Source organism: Heterodontus francisci, chromosome 26 (genome assembly GCF_036365525.1).
Source record: "Heterodontus francisci isolate sHetFra1 chromosome 26, sHetFra1.hap1, whole genome shotgun sequence".
Lineage (NCBI taxonomy): Eukaryota > Metazoa > Chordata > Chondrichthyes > Heterodontiformes > Heterodontidae > Heterodontus > Heterodontus francisci.
In genome coordinates this window covers 48,863,019-48,881,270 of record NC_090396.1, presented here as the reverse complement: position 1 = coordinate 48,881,270, position 18,252 = coordinate 48,863,019, and the positions used below count along the sequence as shown (strand labels likewise).

General features: G+C 40.8%; 1 protein-coding gene across 1 annotated transcript in view; it reads left to right on the top strand.

The window, feature by feature from the left end:
* Positions 1 to 18,252, top strand: part of LOC137384323 (protein sidekick-2-like) — a 506,965-nt gene that overhangs the window by 253,146 nt on the left and 235,567 nt on the right. The window contains exons 14-21 of the mRNA XM_068058191.1: positions 763 to 910; positions 1,348 to 1,488; positions 2,033 to 2,214; positions 4,025 to 4,140; positions 12,557 to 12,752; positions 14,715 to 14,813; positions 15,453 to 15,644; positions 16,845 to 16,966. Coding sequence (XP_067914292.1) covers positions 763 to 910; positions 1,348 to 1,488; positions 2,033 to 2,214; positions 4,025 to 4,140; positions 12,557 to 12,752; positions 14,715 to 14,813; positions 15,453 to 15,644; positions 16,845 to 16,966 — 1,196 coding nt within the window. The remainder of the gene's footprint in view (positions 1 to 762; positions 911 to 1,347; positions 1,489 to 2,032; positions 2,215 to 4,024; positions 4,141 to 12,556; positions 12,753 to 14,714; positions 14,814 to 15,452; positions 15,645 to 16,844; positions 16,967 to 18,252) is intronic.

Below are 18,252 nucleotides of genomic sequence, written 5' to 3'. Positions count from 1 at the left end.
GATAGATGCTGAGAGGTATTTTCCCCTGGCTGAAGAGTCTAGAACTAGGGGGCATAGTCTCAGGATAAGGGGTCAGTCATCTAAGACTGAGATGTGGAGGAATGTCTTCATGCAGAAGGTTGTGATTCTTTGGAATTTTCTATCCCAGCAGTGGTTACTGACTCGTTGAATATATTCAAGGCTGAGATGGAATAAAGGGATATGTGGATTGAGCAGGAAATTGGACTTGAGGTCAGGGATCAGCATGATCTTATTGAATGATAGAGTAGGCTCAAGGGACTGTATAGGCCATATTGGTATTGAATGATGGTAGGTATTTGTTAAATAAATATACTTGTAGCTAAAACAGTGTTCCTGTTGCTACACCTGTTTCTAGTCAACAATTCCTATTGGATAACACTGATCTAGAACTCATTTTTTTTCAACTTATCTCTCCTCCAAACTTATACTTACAAACTTGCTTTTAGTCACCTCTGCTACTACCTTTACTACTGTTGTTGTCCACTGATGTCTGTGTGAAGCATCTGGAGACATTTATTATGTTGATGGTACTATTCAAATAAGTTGTTGAGGGGAACTGTTCATAGAACAGGGAAAACAAATTGTCACTCAGCAAACTTAAGAACTTTTGACTTTGTCCATACAATGCTCCATCTCGTTGTCCCATACTTATCGGGGTTTTAACGAGAGCAGTTTTTACCAGTTGCCTTGAAGTCAAAAACTGAGTATGCTCAAACAAAAACCTATATTTTTTTGCTGCAGATTCCCCTTGGACTGTTCACCTGATGACTGTTAACCCGGAATTGGTGGAACTAATGGTCAGGAGTCTCATTCCAGCCAGGTCCTATCAGTTCCGTATTTGTGCTGTGAATGATGTTGGAAAGGGCCAATACAGTAGAGAGACTGAGAGGTAAGCATAGCTTCCAACACTACAATTGGCTCAAAAGATGAATTGTGAAATGCCGCAAACGTCATTGGAATTAAACACTAATATTATGAACCCTGAAATCCAAGGACTAAACGCCAGGATGCACTGCATGTCACAACTCATTGACTATTAGCCATTCATCATCTAATTTACAATTTTCTATTTGTTCCAAGAAGATTCATTATAATCACAGATTTCTGGTACGGGAGCTTATCAAATACATTACAAGAGCTACCATATTTCCATCAGTTACTATTCTTAAGCAATAAAGAACTACAATAAATTTGTGAATCATAGGTACAGCATGTTGGCTGCACTCCATTTTTATTTTTGGAGGTCCATTAATTTTTGTTTTCTTGAAAATGAATATTATCTCTAATTTTATATTTTTCATAACTTAATGGTTTTAATTCTTGCAGGTTGTCACTACCTGAAGAACCGCCAAGTGCATCCCCACAAAACGTCATTGCAAGTGGCAGAACCAATCAGTCTATCATGATTCAATGGCAGCCACCCCCAGAAAACCATCAGAATGGAGCCCTGAAGGGTTACATTATAAGGTATCTCAGAACAGAATCTTTGCTCTCTGTCTTTATGGATGAAACTTAGAGCCAATAACCATTGCCAAATGTTTTTGAGGATATATTTTCTCTTGTATTTCCATTGTAAAAAGCAAAAGAAAATTAGCAAGCCAGAAATATTCTGTTTTTCATAAAAACACAAAAGGAAATCAATTAAAATGTGTCTTGCCTGATGGCTCTTTCAGCTCGATATTCAACATAAGCTTACTTTGCTTTCTTTTGTACTTTGAATTGCTTAGAACTTGTAATGTGCTGTATTTGTATTTATCATCTTGAGTCTTCTATCACTTGAAAACTGTGTTCAAGAGTCACAGGATGTGGCCAATATAAAAGCATATGCTTTTATTTGAGAACATTTAGCTATTCCAAAATATCTCTATATTGCAATCAAAGAGTATTTTTCTAAATTATATTTTCTTATTAGCAGCACACTTTGTGCATACTCAGGCATGTATACTGCTCAAAAGTGCATAGGAAAAGTGTTAAATCAGCTGTCTGATGAACTTTCCTTCTCTCCTTGTAGGTATTGCTTGGCAGGTTTACCTGTAGAGCACCAGTATAAGAACATCACCAGTCCTGATGTTAATAATTTCTTACTTGAAGACCTCATCATCTGGACCAATTATGAGATTGCAGTTGCATCCTATAATGGGGCTGGTCTGGGAATCTACAGCCCCACTGTCACAGAGTGGACTCTACAAGGAGGTGGGTACTGATCACTCATGAGAAGCGAAGTGAAGGAATGGTAACATACCACAAGGTAGCATTGCTTTCCTAAAATTACTGCTATCAGTTTGGAAAGTAAAATCACTGATGAGGACTGTGTTAAAATAATTATTCTGTAAATGTAGCAGATAGTTTGTTGGTAAATTTAGCAATTCAATAAACTCAACCACTTCTTTGTAAGTTGCACATTATTGTATAAATTCACACACAATAAAAGAGAGGACATAAAATCCTGAATGCAGTCTTAAAATTTAATTTGAGTGAAATTAAATTCAGTTAACCCAGAACTGGTTATAGTCCTTGAGCACTGTTGGGTCGCACCTAATTTCTGTTGTTATCCTCAGTAGTGAGGCTCAGTCAGTGGTACATTTGCCTTTGAATCAAAAGGTTGTAGGTTCAAGTCTCACTCCAGGATTTGATCACAAAAATCAAAACTGTCAGTTAAATGTAGGACTGAGGGAGTGCTGCAGCATTGGTAGGTGCCATCTTTCAGATGAAACTTTAAACCAAAACCTCATCTGCCCTCTCAGGTGGATATAAATGACCCCACCACATTAATTTGAAGAGTTACTCTGGCCAATATTTATTCCTCAATTAACATCACATCTGGTCATTATCACATTGCTGTTTGTGGGAGCTTGCTGTGCACAAAATGGCTGCCGTGTTTCCTACATTACAGCACTGAATACACATCAAAAGTACTTCAGTGACTGTAAAGCACTTTGGGACATCCTGTGGTCATTAAAGACGCTACATAAATGCAAGTCTTCCTTTACATGCTTGTACACCGGTCTATAGGCTCTGCTTGTGCTACTGCTTCCTGAAATGTGGTGCTCAGGCACCAGGCAGCACCCAATGTAAACTTTCCTGATTTCCTAAGATCAGCTGCTGGAAATAGCTGTATTTTACTGGATATTTTCATGTGCCAATCTCAATGAATCTGGCAATTTTCATTGGGGTTCGCAACTGGTGGAGACTTGCACATTGAGAACCAGCAGCAAAAACAGCCCTCTAAGATTAGTAGAGATGATGGCCCTTAATTCAACATTACATTCAAGAGAGGCTTTCTTTCTGAGACATGAAGGGAAAATTGTTTCTCTCATCACCTGCTAGCAATCATTGAGTGATACTGAGAGCAGTGGTACAGAAGCCTGTCGCCCAGATTCTCTTGTCTTGCAGTTGCAAGGAGCATTCGAAAGAGTATAGAATGGAGACAAATATTGAAAAAGCTAAAATAAATTTCACATTCACACTGCATGCATGATTCTCCCACAGCACCACAGAGTGGTGGGACTCAGGTTCAGTCTCCCCCACTCCAATAACCATTGCTTCAAGGAAATTCTCAGTGGAGTTCATGTACTTCCAGAAGAAGAAAGAATTAGACATGGTGTATTCATCAGGTTGTTTTCACAAATTCCATGGCACCCAGAAAAGAACAACGGTAGTGGTGGCCTAGAACAGACTGCACACTCCACCTGCTTGGATACACAATTGCATGGGCAGGTTGGACTACAGCGAGAGAAAAGTCATTACACCCCCGTATAAGACCCTCTAATTAGGGCCTTTGTAATCAACTTGGATAGCACAAATCCTAATTTCAAAGTAAGTATGGTGTAGAAAATAACCTCTAAAGCATACTGATCATAACAGGGTTGTACATGCATCAGAAATGATTGTAAATGTATTTATTATTCAATGTGTATGAATGCTTTTTCTCAAAGCACATTTATTCTTCATTTCTCTCTTTTACTTGGAGAACCAAGTTGAGTTTATCTATTGTTCTTCCCAGTTCCTACAGTACCTCCGGGAAATGTGCATGCTGAAGCCATTAATTCCACGACCATCCGATTCACGTGGACACCACCCAGTCCTCAGTTCATTAACGGAATTAACCAAGGTTACAAGGTAATACCCATAATTTCAATAAATAAAAGCAAAATACTGCAGATGCTGGAAATCTGAAATAAAAACAAAAAGTGCTGGAAAATACTCGGCAGGTCTGGCAGCATCTGTGGAGTTCTGTTGAAAGGTCACAGATCTGAAACATTTGCTTCTCTCTCCATAGATGCTGCCAGAGCTGCTGAGTAGTTTCCAGCACTTTTTGTTTTTAACCCATAATTTCAACATGCTTTCAAAAATCAACATTGTTCACTGTAAGAATATGCATAGTGTTGCCAACCTTCCAGAAATTAATCCTCAACATTCCCTGTTGGCTGCAGAAAGACTGCAGAGAACAGCAGTTTACCAATCTCCATTACTGGTTACATGAGTGCTGGCAACAGCATTTACATTGTGGCCAAATTGCACTTCTGCCCCTGTCGAAAAGAATTGATTTAAGAAGTTGTCTCCCTCCAATGGCAGCATCGCCACCTCAAGGATATTACAAAGGTGCTATCATAGTTAAGGCTACAGCCAGCATCATCTCTGTAATGTGGAGCGACTGTTATCAGATAAACCAGGAAGACTGTGTCAGTTCCTACCCAGTGCCCATCATGTTCTAGCAGAGCTTCAGAGTAGATCAGAAACTAAGGGAGAAATCCCTGAAATTAAATCAGGGCACCATCGCGAAACCTCTAAATATTTGTATGCCCTGTGTCTGCTGATAAGGGGTCATAACTTTAAAATCAGAGCCAGGCCATTCAGGAGAAAAGTTAAGAAGCACTTCTTCACACAGAAATGTGGAACTCTCTCCACAAAAAAAAGATTCAATGCAAACTCAATTAATTATTTTAAATCTGAGGTTGCGAGATTTTTGCTAGTTGAGGGAATTGTTGAAGATGGAGTCAAGGCGGGTGGATGGAGTTAGGAAGCAAATCAGCCATAATCTCACTGAACGATGGAGGGGCTGAATGGCCTACTCATGTTCCTATGTAACAAGCCATTATGGAGCAGACAACAAGTCGAACCCCTAATCAACCTGTACATAAAAAAACTCCAGTAAAACAGTTTCATTCTGATGTACTGCTTGGGAGTACATATTTGTTTTTTTTTTATCTCTACAGTAACTGAAAAGGAAACTTATGTTATCCCTAACCCAGGCCTGTTGTCATCTGCAATACTGTTAATCTACAGGTTTATTCTGATAAAGGGATCTACATTCTTAACACCTTGGTTTGGTTCAGTGCGGAATTGTGCCCCCTTAGACAGATTGCTATATATTATGGTAGAAATGCTTTATCTGCTATGAAATCTGTGCTTCAGAAAGAAATTTTCAGATTGTATAGGCAAGCAAGACTTTTGGTTTTGACCTGCTGTTTTATTATCCATTACTTTTTTATTGTCTGAAGCACTAAATCAGTAAGTAGGTCTTAATTTATTAAAATAATGCAGATTTTTCCTTTGCAGAGAGAAAGATAACATTGCAACATACTACTATATGAATGAAAATAGTGTTCTTTTTAATTTAGCAAAGTCAAACCTAAGAATAAAAATGAGAACAGAAAGCTTAAAGGCGCAGGTCAAACACAAGCAGTGCTTCCTCATCCATCTTACAATATTAGCAGTTGCTAATTCTGAAGAAATGTTCATTTATACAGTGAGAAAAATTGAAATGATTAAAGTTATCTTCTCCTCTTTGCCGAATGTTTCTACCAAGCTCAATTGCTTTGTTGTTGACCTATGCTATCTGACTATCTCTACTCTAGCTCCTTGCCTGGGAACATAATGAGGCAGAAACACTAGCCGCTGTGACAGTGACTGCTCAGCCAATGGTTTTTGTCATTATTTTGTAATATTCTACCCTGTCCTGATTTTTGTTTGAATTCACTTAACCCCTCTTGTGAAGTGGTGTTGCTGTCTTGCTACATAGATGGTATATTTTTTCCCCATGGGAAAATGTATGACATTGGAGGAAAACCTACTTGAGTGAAAAGGTTCAGCACATTTTTCATTTGCTCAATTGTCAATCCAGCTACATCAGTCCGCATGGTCTGGTCTGTCTAATTGCTTTGAAAAGGGTGACTGCTAACGTGAGGTTAGAAAATGTGTCTATGGGCCTGTTTTCTGAACATTTTTAATAATGTAATCAAGGCTTGATGTTTGAATATGGTCAGAAATCTATTTATGAAATTTACAGCAGAATTTTATTGCTTGTCAGACACAAATGAACCAGTTTGTGGCATTTCAAAATTCCTTTCCAACACAATATAGCCCTTTAAATGTTTTTTGCACTTATACTGTACCAAGCACTGACACAAATCTAGACAACAATTAATTAGGAGTCAATGTCCTTTGGACTGCTGTAGCAATCCTGTACTGAAATCAAAATGATAAAACATTTTAAAGTTACTTTGTTTGTTCCAAGGGTTATGAACTCAAAATTTCTTTGGCTACTTTTCCCCAATTCCGTAGATACATACATGTTTTAAAAATTATGTTTTCATGCAATCTCTGCCAACGTTTTCCATTATAAATTCACATGGCCTTACTTACAGTGGCAATTAACTGGGTAAAAGTTTCAAGTTGTAGTTACACCTTTTTCCCCTGTGAAGGTGTTGCAGCATAGACAGTTTCCATTGTAAATGTTCATACAGGAGTTCATAACGGGAATGTAATATTATATTAGCTCTGAATTACCTCTGCAACCATGATCCAAATATTGGCCAGTTTGTAACCCCTTTCTTGGGACATTAGTGTCCTGCCCTTTCTTTAAATGAGGAATCAAGGGCCGGCTGCTAGCCCTTTGCCAGTGCCATGTGTGCACACCTCTGCTGGGTTTCCTCCCTCTAGCAGCATGTCTCAGATTGGGAATTCATTGTAGAAGAACCAAGCTTATAAACTCCATCATCACAACAATTCTGTGGCACACTGTATTGATTCTTTAATGCAGATCATCACCAAAACGCTTAAACAAATAAGGTGTCAGCACTGAAAGCCTTTCGTTGCAGTAAACCCAGTTCAGTAAGTTCAGAAAAGCCATTTTAATGTGAAACATATGAAAACCAAACCAAACAACTCATCAGATAATGAGACACTCCATGCCCACATGTAGCAGAACCTGGACAACATTCAGGCTTCAGCTGAGAAGGGACAAGTAACATTAGTGCCATGCGGGTGTCAGGCAATGACCATCTCCAACCAGAGAGAATCTAACCATCTTCCCTTGACATTACCATCACTGAATCCCCCACCATCAACATTCTGGGGTTTACTGTTGTCCAGAAACATAACTGGACCAGCGCATAAATACTGTCGCTACAAGAGCAGGGCAGATGCTGGGAATTCTGTGGTGAATAACTCATCTTGTGACTCCCCAAAGCCTGTCCACCATCTACATGGCACAAGTCAGGAATGTGATGGAATACTCCCCACTTGCCTAGATGAGTGCAGCTCCAACAACACTCAAGAAGCTTGACACCATTCAGGACAAAGCAGCCTACTTGATTGGCACCCTATCTACCAACTTAAACATTCACTCCCTCCACCACCAGCACACGGGGTGTACCATCTATGAGATGTACTGCAGCAACTCACCAAGGCTCCTTCCACAGCACCTTCCAAACCCACCTAGGGATACAAGGGCCACATGGTTCATGGGAACACCACCTGCAATTTCCCCTCCAAGTGAAACACCATGCTGACTTGGAACTATATCGTCGTTCCTTCACTGTCGCTGGGTCAAAATCCTGGAACTCCCTCCCTAACAGCACTGTGGGTATACCTACACCACATGACTGCAGCGGTTCAAGAAGGCAGATCATCACCACCTCAAGAGCATTTAGGGATGGGCTAAAAATGCTGGCCTTGCCAGTGACACCCACATCCCATGAACGAATAAAAAATGTTATTCATATTTCATCATAGAGATCATTGGAGTTGATCATAATCTTGCAATGGTAACCATACTAGATCCTTAGATTCTAATCCTAACAAATATTGAATTCTTCAGCGTCTAAAACATTTTTTCTGCAGTCAACATTGTGTAAGCAACATTAACATTTTTAAGTGCAAACATTTTCTTTAAATTTATGATTCTGTAGAAGTTGAAGACACATTGGCTGGGGTTTTACCAGCCCTCTGGAGACAGGCTGGAGGCAGGATAGCTGGTAACATGGTGACAGAAAGTGTGGGGAGGGAAGCCCAACAACTTCCCTCTGCCACGGGAATGGCAGCGGCTCAGCTGCCCACCAACCAGAGGTAGGCAGCCAATTAATCTAATTAATTGGCCATTTTACATCCCCTCCAGCATTTTGCCACTGTCGGAACAGCCCCCCACCTCATGGGGAGACCACAAGGTACACAGAGGTGTCTCCCAGCAGCTTCCCAGAGAAGGCTTTCCTTCCCTCAGGCTCCAGGTCCCACACAGGGGCCCCAAGGCAACAATGGCCGCTCTGCCCCCACCGCTGGAAAGTTCATTGCTCTGATCAGCTGACCCCGATACATGAAAAAATTTCTTAACCTCCCTTCATCGGCATCTCAACATGGAGGTGACGTCTCCTTCTTCCTGCAGCCTCAGCAGAGGCCACCTCTATCAGTGGTGCTGCCGAGGCTACCGAGCTGTCGGCCCACTTATTGGGCTGGCAGCTTGGAGAGCTGGCTGCCAGCCTTAATTGGATGGCGGTCCCGGTGGTGACCTCTTAATTGGTCACCGCTGGTAAAATCCTCTCCACAGTCCCACATTTCGCCCGCGTGGGCTTGGAATCCACATTTGATCCTGGCGCCTGGACCCACAGTGTGCCAGTAAAATTCCAGCCATTGTTTCATTCTCCTCAATGGGTAGGTGTGCCTCATTTTGTGTCACTGAAACACGCAGGGCAGACAGATCTGAAATTTGCATGGGAAAGGGCCTCAGTTCCTCTGGACTCAAAGGAATCAAATCATCTCCAGTTCTCATTTTTGATTATTCTTTTCTTTTCTTTTTAAAAATATTTTATAATACTTTTCATATTCTCTGTTATTTCTGAATAATTCTCAGTCCAATTCCTAGTGGACTTGATCTACAGCACAAAACTTCCCCAGTTCACTGCTAAAGAATGTTACTCAGACAGGCCTAAGGATGTTGGTGTGGAAAATGTTCTACCTAACCTGGAAGTGCTTGACTCTGATAATGGGTACCTGAAATAGAAAGACTTCCATTCCTTCATGAATTTAAAAAAGGGACAGGAGGAAATCATTCGCTGCTTCTGCCTCATTGAGAGTAGCTTTTCCTCCATCTAGGATTAACGTGTGGTGCATGCTTTGGGTGGGTGCTGCACTACTGCATGTCAATCCACAATGCCCCTCTCTTACTATTCACAATTTCCCCAACAAAGACGTCTGCATTTTTGAGTTTTACCCACATCAAATTTTACTAAAGGAGTAAATTTCTAATCTACAATTTCTATTTCTTCATAATTCTGGGATTGACCTGTGCTGTAAACTTTCAATTAGAACCCTTACCTTAATATAAATTCTAGAATAAGCAGAACCATTATCCTTCCTGAAATCATTCTGAAAAGTCAAGGATGCAGAAATGTCTCACTGCATTAAAGCCTGAACTTAACTCACAAAGCCACTAAACTAAATTATTGAAGCAATCACAGTATCGTGAATACTTGCCAACTACCAGTTCTATAGAACACTCTTCATTTCATGGTAGCAACACATAATCTGCAGTAGAGCGAATGCTTGCAAGCATTCTTCAACCACGATACAATGCAGATTTGGTAAGCAGCTATATAAAATTAATCAAAATTTGATGTCATTTGTCAAGTTTGTCTTGTTAATTCTGGAGAATCAACCTCAAATCCAACTGTCTTAAGTTAATACTTCACAGAAATCAATGGCAAAATTAGATTTATTAGCGTTGTTAAGTTTTGATTGAATGAATAGGAAAAGATTATTTTCTCCGGTTGGAGAGTCAGTGATGGAGAGTCATCAATTTGAAATTATTAGTAAGAGTGTGAGGAGACTGGTTAAGGGAAACTCCACTACACAATAGATAGTTGCAGCATAGAATGTTTTGCCACAGGAAGTGCTTGAGTTGGAGATAATTGCCTCTTTTAAGAGAAAATTGGATATGTATTTGAAGCAAAGAATATGATAAGAGAGGAGGGCAAAGGGATTAGTTTTGCATTGCTTTAGTAGAGAGCCACCACAGGCAGAATGGACCAGAAAACCACCTTCTGTGCTGCATACTTCTATGAAGAGTGAGCTTCATGCTGTGATTTGGATTGTGGACAACCACAACAAACATTTCCTAACGGCAGCAAAAGCAATGAGGTAAAACTGTAAAATCTACTTGGAATGTCTCGTCCGTCAGTGTAAAATGAATCTCAGCAAAACGGGACATATGGTATGCTGAGTGAGTCACAGTTGATTCCAGTTGCAGAACTGAGCACTCAATTAATTCCGAGTACAGCTAAATAATCCAAGACTAATCTACACTCTCCCAATTCATCCTCTATGATGCAATTATGATGCAGATGGTGAGAAATCTCATCAATTCTTTCCCCACAGTTGGCAAGTATGACTGTCAGAGAACTTCCAAGAGCATTAACTTTTTGAATGCGTGTTTCCTTTGACTCATGCAAGTTAATTGATTTCCACCACTATTAACTGCTGCTCTGAAAAACTAGGCATTCTGGCATATTCGGGTAACTGCAAAATTACAAATATTTGGAAGTAATTCAATTCAATGCTGCCTCTGAACTGAAACTATTAGGATGAGGATGTTAACTTTTCCACTGTTCCTATTAGTCAAAAATTGGCATTGAATAGTGGACTCTTCCCAGGCTATTGTTCTATCTGTAATTCTTTATAGTGAGATTTTGGACCCTCTACCAGTCAGAAGACTATATGTAATGAAACACTCAGTCCCTAATGAGAGAAAAATAGATAAATTAGTTCTTTACCCACTGGAACTCCATCCCACAGTGACACAGCTGCTCTTGGGAACCGCCCAGTGAAAACACCATGGACTGCCAGTAATCATGGCAAAGTCAGCAACCCAAAGTGTTCCATTACCTTAGCCAAACCATTAATATCAAGTCATATAACTTAAACACAGGCAATACAGGAGTATTCCGACACAGAAGAACCGCCACTGAGCCCCTGCGATATTTCGAGCGGTGGCTCATTTAAATGGAGGGGGTGGAGCGGCCGCTCCCAATGACGTAGATGGCGTCCGGCGCCACCGCGCAGACACCGGCACCATTTTTAAAGGGCTTCAAGCCCTTAACGAAAATTTGAATGTTTAAAGAGAAAGTACTTTGATAATTATTTTTAAATAGCAATCAAAAGCAGGAGGCCCTTTCCCAGCCCCCACAATGGTTGTTTTATATGCCAATATGACAGACATTAATTTTATTCCCACCCTGAACTTGCCCCCAATCTCATCACTTTTTCCCTTCAACCCCTTTGCACCATCCCCACAGCCAATAAAAAATGTTTTCCCCACTCCCCCCTTCGCCCTGATTATTTCCGTCCTCCCCCCTCCCCACCAGTGTCTCGCCTCGGAATTCCGTATGGAATTCCAAAGGTGCGCGAGTTGCGGCTGCAGCCATAAAATTGGCCGTGGGATGGCAGGTAAGTTCATTTCAATATTTATTCTAATTTTAATATTGAAATACAGTCCTTGCCGCTTGGAGGCAGAGGGGGCCGCACCGAGGCCTCGCCGCTGGCGGTAACATGCGGCGGGGCCTTCCGGCATCGTGGGTCGTGGCGGTCCGCTCCTGCAAGCATTTTACGGGCCTCCCCGCCATGATCCACGACATTGGGAGGCTGGTAAAATTCAGCCTGATCAGTTTATTCTAGTTAAACCAGAAAACTTTAAAGGTATGACTGTAGGAAACTTAAGTCACAGTGGAATTGTTACTAGGTCACAGCAATCTCATTTTAGAAAAAGGCTCTCCAGCCCTAATTAATCCCGAGAAACCAAAACCAAATGAGTTGCTTCAACTCCTTGACCGACCTACATTGCTCCCAGAGCAAGCATTGATGCCAAAAGACCTGAATGTGCCTTTGATCTTCTTCCCACTTGACAATCAAAATGTACAGTAGCTTCAGAAAGGATAAATGTGCACTTTTTGAGAATTTGACCATGAAGAAAAGGTGCTGTAATGTCTCTTAAATAGACTAAAATAGCTTCCCCTTTGAAATGGTCTTTCTTATTATAATAACTGAAGAAATAATGCATTCAATAAATTTCGCACAAAAGTTACTTCCGCTCTGACTGGTGAAGAACTGAAATTTACCACACTTTCCTTGCAGTTAATCTGGTATAAGAAAACACAGAGCAGCAGGAAATTAGCTTGTGGTTATTGAAAGTATGATAGTTTACAGCAGAGCTTTATAAAATGTTCTCCCTTCCTCAAACCCCCCAATAATGTTATTAATATTTCAGCTGTTAGCTTGGGAGCCTGGTCAGATTGAAGACTTTACCATGGTGACAGTCCGGCCCAATTTCCAGGATATGGTCCATGTTGGTTACATCCGAGGCCTGAAGAAGTTTACAGAATATTACACCTCAGTGCTGTGTTTCACTACACCAGGTGATGGCCCCAGGAGCCCAGCCCACCTTCTGCGCACACATGAAGATTGTAAGTATTTCCTCAGCAACATGAGCCCTTCCAATGTCTATAATACAGCATCATGGTGTTGCTCATGGACAAAATGGATGGATTTATAACTGAGGAATTGAGGTTCTAAATTCTTGTATTCAGACAAAAATATCATTAATATTAATGAGGATCTCATTGATATGTAAAATGCACTATCTATATTAAATTCAGCAAGTAATTTAAATAATTGCAGGCATTAAACTGTTTGTTCAGACCTTTTATGCCCCAGAGTATGTAAGCCCTACAGATTTAAAAATTCATTAAATAGATAAACTCATCGCTGGTGTCAATTTATTGTAACTATTACCAAAGTTCCAATATTTCCGACACTAAAGGCCATTCTGTAGTTTAAAAAGGCATTTGAGTGATTTTAGTAAGTTCCCCTCCCTGCACGAGTTACATGGTGATCTTGTACGGGAAAGTGGAATGGATTTCCTGCTCCCAGACCAGCACCAAGGTTGCTCTTAGCCAGCAGCCAGGAGGAACACGAGCAGCCCAGTTGAAACTTCCTGGCCGGAATTTTACAGTGGGTGGACGGGAGCCGGACTCCGACGTAATTGTCGGTGCCGAACCTGCTTCTGCCCAGCCTGGGGATCCGTCCCGTATTTTACGGATCCCCAGGCTTTAATTGGCCCGAGGCGGGTCTTCCACCCACTTGAGGGAGGAGGTCCTGCCTCAGTGAGCTGCCAGCCAATCAGCGGGCCGGCACCTCTTAGTCTCAGCAGCGCCACCGGGAGCTGCTGGCCACTGCTGGGACTGCAGTCCAGCCGACCGAGGAGGATACCAAGGAGCCGGGACTGAAGGTAAGTTTGGGTTGCCTCATCAGGGGGATCGGTTGTGCCCTGGTGAGGCTAGGGTGGTCGTTTGGGGGGAGAGGGGCGTCTTGAATCCCGGGGTTGGGTTGGACCCTGTGCCCGATTGCCAGGCCTCCCCCACCCGGGGTGCGGAAAGGCCGGCAGCTATAACTGGGCGGCCTTTCCATACCCCGGCACATCCGCTTGCCAAGGGTAAAATACCCGTGGAGGCGGGTGAGGGCCCTTAAGTGGCCGTTAAGTGGCTTCCATGAAAATTCCATGAAAATAATCGATTAATTGAAAATTCAATTATCAGGAATAAATTTGAGGATTACGTCTGCAATAACAACCGAATAAACAGCAAACAACACTTCTTGAGATGGTGAAAATCTTGCCTGACCAACCTCCTTGTTTTCTGTACAAAAGTGAGAGCCCAAGTCAAACACTATGACATTGTGTATTTCAATTTCTAAAATGCATTTGATAAAGTTCCACATGAAAGGTTATTAATTACTAGTTAAGCTCAAAGCTTTGGGGATTCGGGGCAAAAAGACTTGAGGCAAAGATTAGAGAGTTAATATCAGGGTGGGGGAAGCACTAAAGAGAATGCCCTGGAGCACAGTGTTGAGATGATTACCTTTTCTAATTTGTGTCAATTACTTTTGCAAAACTCAATACAAATCAGTACAGCTAAACTAGGAGGGTCTGTGGAAGTTAAGGATGTAGCCTGAAGCTACACAGTGAGTTTAATAAATATGTGAGTGGCCAAACAACAATAAATTAAATTTAATGCAGGAAGAGCTAAAGCATTGCACAAAGAAAGCAGAAGTGGGCCACATCCATAATTCATGGATGTGTTGAAATAGCTAAGGATGAATTTGTAGAGTCAACATCTCCAGCCAGTATAGAGCAGCAATCAACAAACATCAGACAAACCTAAACCTCAACAGGACAAAAGCAGTAGAATGTTGAACAGCACAGTCAAAACAACAGAATACAGGTCAGAGGAAATTGTGATCAAACTGTACTGTGCTCCCCTGCCTATTGTGGCTTCCACATTTGAGGGTCCAAACAGAAAGAAACAGTTACACATTGTGGTGACTGCTGGATCTGGTGCCCTAACATAATCACATGATTCTTTCTTCAGATCCTGGTCCGATCGGACATCTCAGTTTCACAGAGATCCTGGACACTTCTCTGAAAGTCAGCTGGAGAGAGCCACATGAAAAGAATGGGATTCTCACAGGTCAGACTTTCTGAAGAGTAGTAATGTTGTGCCTTTTTATTTTACAATTAATTTCTCTAATCTAAATGGACATTGTTGCCCGAGTCTCCTCTTCATGGGCTTGTCACAGAAGAGTGAACAGCAGGACTTTTGGAGCACTTCTTTGGTACATTGGAAGACATGGTAGATTAAATAATACAAATTGAAAATAAAAGAACAAGACTGTAATGTTTATTGATTTTAGAGGCGATTAACTGGTGGACTTGTTTAGGTACAACTCGGGCTGGTGAATTTATTACAGTACTTACATGGCATAGCCATTTCAGTCACCGGTTTTCAGGTATGTACATTTTGCTATTGTATAACATAATTTTTTCAAACCTATTTTTAGAATCACAAAATAATTTTCACTTTCTAGCCTGTAGGTTTTCAGTATTAAGTGAAACAACCTAGAGAGTGTAATAATTCCCCGGATTTGATCAGTGATCCCTCTGTGTTCATTGAAGGAGATCATATATTTTCAATACAGCAGTGCCTCTGGTTTATAATCTTCTTTGAAATTCCAATCCTCAAAACAATTGAAGAAATCCCTTTCTTACAGTCGGACACAAAGCATTATTACCAAATACATCAAATGGCTGCCCTGTTGTTTCTGTCTAGGTTACCGCATTTCCTGGGAAGAGTACAATCGCACTAACACACGTGTGACACACTACTTGCCTAATGTAACGCTAGACTACCGTGTTACTGGACTGACTGCTCTCACCACATATACCATTGAGGTAGCAGCCATGACATCCAAGGGACAGGGACAGACCTCCTCATCTACCATCTCCTCAGGGGTTCCTCCAGGTATGAAGAATTACCTCAGTATAACTGCATGAGTAGATAATGATGATCAGCATCTCCATATCCTAAGATGTTGATTAATTGACTTGAAGCTGTACAATTCCATAAGTTGTAGTTGCTAAAATCATTTAACTTTGGAAAGTATATTATGAGCCAAAATTGCCCTTTTATACAATTAAAAGCAGAAAATATATCTTCTACTGCACTATTTTGCCTTTTTTACTAAACTGTAGTGTCCACTTTCTATGTGATACCATCAAGTGTTCATAAAAATTAAATCCAAAATATATGATTACTAGGTTGTTCACTTACCAACTCACTAAAATAAATTCAGTTAAGATTCAAATTAGTAGATGTTTTCAATTTAATAGTTCAAAAACCAATTGTCATTTTTGTGAATGCAGTTGTTAAACATTGCTGCAACCCCAAAATAATAAAGATGTGTTACTGCATGATGTTGCCGCACCCTGTGCTTTCTTTTAAAGCGGTGTGTGGTTGAAAGGGGGACAGTTTTCAAAAGTCAACTTATGGCAGAATGTAAAAATGAAGTGAACAAAAATGGAATAAAGAACTGTATAGCTAAGATTGACAATTCTTCTAATAAATACCATTCAACATTTTATTAAGTGCGGAATTCACAAACAGAGGAACATTTAGAAATGTTTAGCTATTTTATAAGTAGGGCTTTAGAAGTTGTATGTTTTCTCAATGTAAACTAAATATCATCCTCCTTCACGGAGGCTATTGTAGAAAATGTTACTTTGCTGTTTTTGTGGTTATCAAAGTAGAGTGTTGGAATACTGCTGCACTCTATCACCTGACAGCACGTCTATATTAGCTATCACAGGGTCATATGTAAATGGAAGCTACCTCAACTCAACCCATACATTCAAACCTCTACTAGGAAATGTTAAGAGACAAGAAATTCAAAACTCCTAAATTGATTACCTCCAAATGAGAAAACAGCTTTGAGAGTCACTGTCTGAGAAACTGAACTTGACACCTTTAGGGAAATGTTGCCAGCTTGGTATGCTTCAGAACAAGTGACAGGAATGTACAATTGCTCCCAATATCATTCAATCTTTTCTTGCGTAAGATAGACATTCTAAAGTGCCATGTAATTGCTGCATATATTTTCCTTTTCTTAAGTTCCTTGTTAAAATACTATATGTCTTTTCATATCATCTGTGCTTTTTCCAACAGAATTGCCTGGCTCCCCCACAAACATAGCCATCTCAAACATTGGCCCTCGCACAGTAACTCTTCAGTTTAGACCTGGCTATGATGGTAAAACCTCTATTTCTCAATGGCTGGTGGAAGCTCAGGTAGAGTGGATGCAAGCACTTACAGTTCCCAATGATGAATTATGAAATGTTAATGACTTGCTGGGAATACCCAGAAAATAAGGATTCAAAGCGATTCTGACTTTGCAAACACAAAATGAAACTGACATTTTTAACCTTATGTATTGATTTAGGTTCACAGTTAACAAAAGCACCTAATTTATTCTGGGGCAGTTTAAGTAACAGGAAGGGGGAAACATGGTGGGAAGAGGAATGTAAGGGAGTTAGAGGCTGCTTGGGATGTTTCATGTCTGAAATTAGTTACATGAATGAATATTATTATCTCCCTGAGACATCGGAAGCTTAATATGTCTTTTTGTGTCTAATCTTTTATGATTTGGAACTTCTTTGCAGCTTGATTGAACTAACTTATCCGTTGGACAGAGGGCCCTTAATACTAAAATATGTTTACATAATTAATAATCTGAATGCAAACAGAGTTTGTGAAAGTCATTCTGGAGCAAAAGTATGTTCGAATGTATTTGTGGTCCTTGCTGCATTCAACTTGAATGTCTCTGAGAAATTAATTCCAGTGAATAATTGCATTGGTTTTATCCATATGGATTTCAGAGGTGGCAGACTGCAATGCATCGTTTTGTCACCAGCATATGCCCATTGAAGATGCATGTTGGCATATGAGCACATTGACGTTCATGCTTCTTTTTTAATCTGAAATTAAGTTGTCTGGAGGGAAAGCAATGGCTTGAATGAATGCTTGCTTAGAACCATAATCATAGCCCAAGGCCAAAGCCATCATTTTTGGGCCCTGCAACAAACTCTGTACCCTTGCCACCAATTCCACTGTCTCAGATTGAACCAACGCTAGCTCAGCTTCTGACCTCATATTTTCTCAATGACCAAAATTGGCCACTTTCATCTCTGGAACATCACCCACCTTTGCCCTGCCTCAGGCCATCTGCTGCTAAAATCCTCAGCCATGTCTTTGTCACCTGCACACTTGACTATTCCATTGACCTCTTGACTGGCAACCCATCTTCCTCCCTCAGTCAGCTTCACCCTCTTCTGCTGCCTATATCCTATCTCACAACAAGTGCGGCTCACCAATCACCCCTGTCTTTGCTGGACTACATTTGTTTCTGGACCCGAACACCTGTTGAAATATTTTCATGTCCTTGCTTCTCATTGTAACCTCCTCCAGCCCTGCACTGCCCTCCACCCCTCCCCCCCACCGCCACCACCACCACTCCCCTTCCCTCTGAACTCTCAGTTTCTCTAATTCTGGCCTGTTGTGCAGCCCCTCCCCTTAA